Consider the following 7,432-nt stretch of genomic DNA (forward strand, 5'->3'; position numbering starts at 1 on the left):
TGAGAGCTCCACGCCCGGCTGAACGGCTTGGGGAGAAATTGACGACGAGTTCTATCGACATCAGTTTGCCACCATAGTTAATGGCGTCTGCAGGGTCACAAGTCGCCTTCATAGAGACAGGCTCTCGCTCCTACTTTTCGCTACCCTTCGACACACTGCTTTGATGCAGACTGAAAAAAGCACGATGATTGAAATAATGACAACCATGGTAACTCAGACAGCATCAACCAGTCAGGAATGGATTTACAGTAAGAATCTCTCAGTATAGGGCGGGTACGTGCCTTAACGTGAGTTTATATCGCCAACTGATGTGCAACAGTTGATCATACTAGTAATCGTTCAGCTATACATCCTTTTGGTGCCTAGCTGCTATGCTACCCGAAGGAAGCACGAGGGCTGGGATACTGCCAGGTTGCCCAAACCTAGACAGGGGGAGTCGAGAGGCAGGGGTCGGTTTCGAACCACGAACCTTGCGGTCAGTAAATTTGCGCTCTAACCAGTTAAGCCATCTCGCCCATCTAGGCCGTACAATGCCCGAATATATCTCGAAGTCGCCAGGGGGTAGTCGTATTGAGCCCTGTGTGCAAGTGCTTCCTGCTGCTGGTGATCAGCATACCAGATTAAAGAGGAAAAGGGTGCTCACTAAATATGGTCGGATTCTGAGATGTTTTAGATAGACATGATTAGCTGCTGACCCTGGGATAGCAGCAACATGGTGTGAAAGTTGTTCGAACTCAGCAACTGCTGCATTGAAATGTGGGATTCACTGTGAGGGACTGCGAAATTACTTGAGGTACAAAGTAGCAGGTAACCAAAAGAATGCGTCTTTGCTGGAGCTGATTCGTAATACCATTTATAATGCCGGTGGGCCTCATGCAAGCACTGAGGATATCTCTACAGAAATCAATGAGATGTTTGTTATCAAACAGACAGATCCGTAACTACGAATTGTTATTCGTTTATAAACAAAGAGAAGGATCAACCTGAAACACGACCTATTTTCTGCGATCGCCATTAAGTGCCAGAGGCGTACCAAGCTTATGGCCTCAACAACACGCTTCGAGTTCACATAGTACAGCTGAGGAAAGCGGTCTCACAATGTCAATATTCAGTTAGCTTACGTACCATAGTGTTTCTAATTAGCCCGCTCCTGATGAAAATCACCGTGATACTTCGACAGGCGTCTTATACACGTGGTTATAGACATTGCGAAAAATGGCGGCTGACCGAGGTCAAGGGTGTCCGTGCTGTCGGCCTCTCACCGGACTGGATGTGCATACAATTTCAGAATACTTTCTGGTGCCCAAGATGACCATTTTACCCGTCGCCATCGAACTGAGTTGACTGTCTCGTGAATAAGCACTGTCATGGGCACCGCTGCCATAGCCATTCGTGGTGACAACGGACTTTTCTTAGTTCTCCATCTGTTTTGAAACGCGGCCAACCTAGTAACATGATCACTTGGTCTGAGGATGGCTTTGTGTCAGAAGTGAAACGTTACCGAGCTACTCATCGACCAACTGCTTGTCGAACACTCTTGAAACGAACTGAACTAAGGTAAGATTCGGACAAAATAATGAAGAGTGGGTCGGCGTTTGTCTGTGTTATGTCTGCTGATCCCGTCTCCGTCGCCAGTCTGTTATATCTGCTAACTCGCCGATCTGTAGTATCTGATTGCTGACTCGCTCCGGAACCTAGTGCCGAAAAAACAATCATAGAAGGGAACACACTAGCTATACTCCAAACAAGCGAGTGCGAACCGCCAAACTAGTGCACGGTTTCCAAAATATGAGGAGCGGTTGCGTGGCGCTAAGTTACATTCGACTGCCCAAAGATCACGTGACAGTTGCATACATACATTCAAGATCTCGGAAGATCTCGTTTGCAGTAGCCAGAGCGATTGAGCTCCGTGGACAGGATAAACTCCCAACCCAAGGTTATGTTTCCCTTCGTGTTTCCTGCCTATAGAACTTTTTACCTCCAGACACATGAACCTTAACAGCCAACCTTCAAAACACAGACCAATCAGCACATTTAGTCCATGCATTTCTCAACGTGTTATTCACTCCAAAGTCAAGCCCACCTAACGGTATACAATGTGGGACAGAAGTCCTAAATAAATTGACTATGTGTGAAATCCAGTGATTCCGTAGAATTCAAGATCCCCACCGTAACCCACTGCAAGTCCATACCAGATGTCCAGGAATGATGCTCAACTGACTAACAACCATAACTTATTTGGGCCTTGTGTTGGAAAAATAAAACTGGGTGGATAAAGGACTTACCAGAATACTTCCGAGGTGATTACAATTCCAGACACATCACACATTGGACAGAAGCTGAAAAAGACATCAATGACGTCTACTGACATCCATTATGTTCTAGCGTCTCAAACCATGCCCAAGGGCCGTCACGCGCACTCCATCCTAGAAAGCGACTTACACCGATAGTAGCTAAGCTTTTCGTAACTGCCTTCACATCCTTCCATTCGCTTTACTCTGAACTAGACATAGAAAACACCTTTCGGCAAAGGATTGTACCAGAGTGAAATTCCATTTGTGTGCTATCACGCCTCAACATACTAGAAACCTCAAGAATCCGGCGAAATTTAACCAATGGAAATCAGAATAGTAAATCTACACTTACCGAGCAGTCCCAAGTTTTTGGCCACTTCGACAAGCCGAGCGTTAGGATCTTTGTTTAACTTGGACACAATCGTGTCGGGAGGATGGGAGACAATGCAACAGAAAACGCCGGCTGAATGGGTTATAAAAGACAGGAAAGAACGTACCTATGTAACCCGCAGCGAAAGTAACAACGAGTTGTTCCGCTTTCGAACAATCATCGCGGGGCTTGGGAACAACATACTTATAAAGTGCTTCAACGGTGCGCTCGAAACAAGCAAACTTCATCATGGTGTATGGAATTTGACGACCCCAGAGTGGTACGATGCCCTTATAAAAGCCAAAAAGACCTTCGTCCTTGAGCATTTTAGGGACACCTTCTCGTAGGGTATTTGCCCAACCGGGCATGGTCTGTATCCGGACCTTGACAGCCTCCATGGGACAGAGCATGATGTCAGCAAAGAACTCTGCGCTTGCGCTAGCAGCAAGATACACGGTCGTCCGCCATAGGTATGCATTTTCCTGAACAGCCGATACGATTACGTCTTAGAGACAAAATACCTCCGAAAGCATGCCATTATATAGGTGCTTGAAAACTTCATAGAACCCAAACTTTCCAAGACCCTGAAGGGAATAGCCGATCGCCGTTGGTGCCCATCCTCGTCCCAAACCACGGATCCCGCCCTCCGCAACGGTTACGCGAATCCCGTTAGTAATGTTCTTATATTTTGCACGGTCTACCTGAATTCTGCATTTTACAAGATCCAGAGGCGTCAATGCAGTGTGCGTTGTACCGCAACTTAGCACACCACCCAAACTGCAGAGGCCATAGTACTTAGCGGTCCCGTATTCGCAGCTCACCTGGGAGCCGGAACTCATCGTGTCAGTTGGCGCCAACAATGCGGCGTCGACGTTCGACCTTGAAAATAGTGCAGTAACCTCAGTACTACGGATTCACGGATTCACTATTTGATAGACAGGATCAAAGCATTTGCCCAAGTTTCCCGGGTCGGTTTTGTTCTTGTCGGTCAGTGGCTGTCGTTCACCTGAAAGGCACAAGTGAAAAAAGGGTGTAGCACTGCTCTTTATGTTCTCAGCGCGGGGCAGTATGCTCGCCAGCGCGAGGATTCGCATAAATAAATGTCTAATAGTGCTTTAAATTGGGTTCGAGAAGGAGCGTGTACAACCGTCGGAGGAAGGTCATTCCACGCAGCTACTACCCGAAATGAAAAAAAGTTTTGTCTAATGAATGTGTGTGCCCTGAGCTTGAAGATTTTCTTACTATGTCCCCGCCGGGTGTTTGCTGGGTCAACGGTAAAAAACCTGTTTGCCAAGCTTTGTTCAAACAGGGCATAAGTAAGAATTAGGTCCCCTCGGAGGCGATGGTACTCCAGGGGAAAGAGATCAAGCATCGCGAAACGCGTTTCGTAGTCCACGGATTTGAGGCCGGCAACCATTAACGCAGCGGCCTGCTGGACACGCTCAATGAGGGTGACGTCTTTCGTGCGTCCTTCGTAGACAACTTGGTTGGCGTACTCCAGGAGCGGTCTGACGTAGGCCCCATAGAGTATTTGGAAGTCCATGCAAGTAATACGGGAGAAGGAGTGCCGAATCATCCGTGAAATGACGAGTGTTTTTTGGGCTGACTTCCCATGGTGCAGTGAGAAGGACAAGTTTGGGGAGACCCAGATGCCCTTTTGGCATCTATCCTCATGATATTTTCCGGTCCTTTCTCGCCATATATAACAGAGGCATCAGCTGAGTCTCCTCCAAACGACATGTGGACGCACTTTTCATCATTCAGAGGAAGGTGCCAGTCCAACGACCATTGCTTTGCAGTGTCTACGTCCATTTGGAGGGCACTGGCATTGAAACTCCAGGATTTCAAGTCGTCCGCGAAAAGTAGACATGGACTTGTAAGAACATCTGGGAGGTCGTTGACATAGATCAGAACCAGGAGTGGTCTCAAGACGGAGCCTTGAGGAACTCCAATGGAGACCGGCGCTGGAGAAGATTAGGTCGAACCTATTCTCACTCAGAATGATCTGTCTGAGAGGAACGCCTTGATCCAGCGAAGGATTTTCCCTTGCATCCCGTGAGACTCAAGTTTGTTTGGTGGTCTATAGTTCTCCCACGCACAACGGCGTATTCTTGACTGTCCATCATACACATGTGTTTTTATGTCTTAATCCATCCTCATCTCTGCAGTGCTTCCCATATCATCCACATCTGTTTTGTATTCCACGCCCTTCAGAAGCAAATACCTGAAGCTGAGTGTTATCTTAAACTATTTTCTCCAATGGCCCTGGCGGAAATATATAATGTAAACATATTGTTATCTGTTCTTCCTATCCAATTAACCATCGAATTTCTTCATCTTTCATTCCTACTTTTTATTCGCCCTATCGTTCTTCAGGGTGTCACATGAGATTCGTTTTCTTGTTTTGATGACAGCTGGCACCTAACCTCGCATTTCCATTTGATACTTTGGAGCCTTTCAAATACAGGGCAACACACGGGCGTCACGATAACATTAGCGGGACTATCATAATATCTCTACTGCCTTCCCCGAGTTCACTGTCGTTCTACAAAAACATGATAGGATTTCCCCCCAAACTCAAGATTGTTTATGCTTGTTGAATTTGCACACACCTTCTAGTTTTCTGGCCACACAGTGCTTTACAAACACTTAAAACAAGAGGTAATGGAATCACACAGGGGGTAATCACCTGATTATACTTAAGGGTACTTCTGCTCCAGCGTTGGGGAACGGAAAATTGAGCAATGCTCCAACAGTGGATGGGCATACGATGAAGTGTGCGAACAAGGTAATCAGATCAGTAGATGAGTAGCCAACATGCACAAAACTAACCTTTCTGATGTCTAGCTGCATAAAAGGGCGATAAATCAGGGATAAAGAAAGCCTGACAACTCTTTGGAAATCGCTCTCTTCGTTCTGTTCTTAGGCGGAATTCCGGTAAAACCAAAGTGGCCTAAATTGTCCTCAGGGGATCCATGAAAATATACATAACAATTTCTGTCAGAACTTAAAGTAAGGAGATTATCCAGAGACTACTTGAGTAAGGCGCATTTGGACCACTGCCGAACAACACCGTGTAGTCACCAGATAATAAAAGAACCAAATTCACTGGTAGAAAGGCTGGTAAAAACTTGGAGACAAACATATTTAATGGGAAGTGGAGGCAGTTATCTAAGTTCAGGAAGGTCTCTTTAAAACCCGGAACTCTGAGTAACAAGATTTGCCTGCACCCACTCCATGGAATTGCATAGGATCAAGTGAATCCACCGATGGAACGGAGCGGTTAACAATAAGGATGACACAGGGTAGGTGAGCATGGCGTCCAATTCCTCAAAAATCAGTTTATAGTTTGGAGGCAGATGATTTGATGGAATCGAACCAAGCTTCAAAGTGAGGGATAAGACCACACAAAGTCGGGCGATGTAGGTATTGTCATAGGAGAAAAAACGATGCCACAGAGTTTTGGATATTCCTTTCAACAATGGTAGCTAGACCGCGGCGAGCAATCACCCAAATAGGCGAAGGGTCCATCCGATATGAATATTCAAATTTCCGGGTTTTGGATAAAAACATCGCCAGAATTGAATGAGAAAATGAAATATCAATTCTACTAACCACCAAGAGTGACGTGCTTTTTAGATATCTATTTAGATGAGCCGATCACAGTGTACCCTCAAACCGTCAAAACGCTCAGATATTGTCAGCTTAGAGCGTAGAGAAGCTAGCACGTACCTCGCGGAAACGAATCCTATGGGCTATTCTGAAGAACAAGAAAGCGTAAATAGAGCAGGAACGAAAGCTGAGACCGCCCCGGGTCACTGAAAGGGTAGAAGCGCCAACAAAATGCTTCACACCGTGTTTTTCCGACTGTGCCTTTGGAGTAAGCAGTTAAAACATACCATTCAGCCTAGGGTTATTAATCCTGAATGGCGGCACAAGAGCGTGGAGGAGAGTTTCATATGTTCACGTCTTACACGGTGGGTTGGGCGAGGCTGGCAATAACAAAGCTTGGGTTTATGAGAAAGGCCCGAATGCACTCTGAATGGTTGTATGTATTGCGAATCGCCCTGTTGGAAGTCTTACGAATGAAGTTTGACTAGGAGATTTTGGTTCCATTAATAAGCAGACCAGTGAAAAAACTGGGGGCGTGGCACGTGCCGTATATATAATTCACTAAACGCTGCAGTTGAAGACGGATAGAGGTAGACACAACCTGCATGGGGTCCAGTACAGTTTTCCTTGGAAAAATAATGTGTGTGCACAGCACTGCATACAATTGTCAGCAAGCTGTCAGAGTAGCAGGATGATCACGGGAACCGGAGGTGTCTTCTGGCAGGGGCCTGACGGGGGATTACGTATTCATGCTCATGCATGGCGCTTGCCGTCACGATGCCAGATATCAGATATCAGATATCTAGATGCTGGATGGCCACCTGGATGAAACGGGCTTTCCCCATCGAAAGCCATGAACACCAGTCTGAACAAGCACGACCGCTGGGGCTGCAAATCCTACGTAACCATCGGTTTAGAGCGTAATAAACGCTCTTGTTAATATCATGAAAATAACATCAACCTTCCTGTAAGGCAGAAGGTCGAATGATCAAGAGCGGCTTCCGGTTACCTATGTATGGCCTACGCCACCGGCCTCTTCACGGTTCTACTCTTTCGAAGTCATCCCCTGTTCCAAACCCATATGGCTATCTCAGGCCTCAATTCACATCACGCCTCCTAGCCCAAAGCCCTCAAGCCTACCACCTTTCGTCACAAT

At 46.4% G+C, this 7,432-nt stretch overlaps 2 protein-coding genes across 2 annotated transcripts in view; one reads left to right on the forward strand and one right to left on the reverse strand.

Annotated features, from left to right (window-relative positions):
• Nucleotides 1–3,537, forward strand: part of T265_06534 (hypothetical protein) — a gene marked incomplete at both ends in the record, with an annotated part of 28,291 nt that extends 24,754 nt beyond the window's left edge. The window contains one exon of the mRNA XM_009171817.1: nucleotides 2,643–3,537. The remainder of the gene's footprint in view (nucleotides 1–2,642) is intronic.
• Nucleotides 1–3,758, reverse strand: part of T265_06535 (hypothetical protein) — a gene marked incomplete at both ends in the record, with an annotated part of 10,901 nt that extends 7,143 nt beyond the window's left edge. The window contains 4 exons of the mRNA XM_009171818.1: nucleotides 2,647–2,757; nucleotides 2,792–3,146; nucleotides 3,186–3,543; nucleotides 3,583–3,758. Coding sequence (XP_009170082.1) covers nucleotides 2,647–2,757; nucleotides 2,792–3,146; nucleotides 3,186–3,543; nucleotides 3,583–3,758 — 1,000 coding nt within the window. The remainder of the gene's footprint in view (nucleotides 1–2,646; nucleotides 2,758–2,791; nucleotides 3,147–3,185; nucleotides 3,544–3,582) is intronic.
• Nucleotides 3,759–7,432: the final 3,674 nt, after the last annotated feature.

The sequence above is a fragment of the Opisthorchis viverrini genome (genome assembly GCF_000715545.1).
Source record: "Opisthorchis viverrini unplaced genomic scaffold opera_v5_135, whole genome shotgun sequence".
NCBI classification, from domain to species: Eukaryota; Metazoa; Platyhelminthes; class Trematoda; order Opisthorchiida; family Opisthorchiidae; genus Opisthorchis; species Opisthorchis viverrini.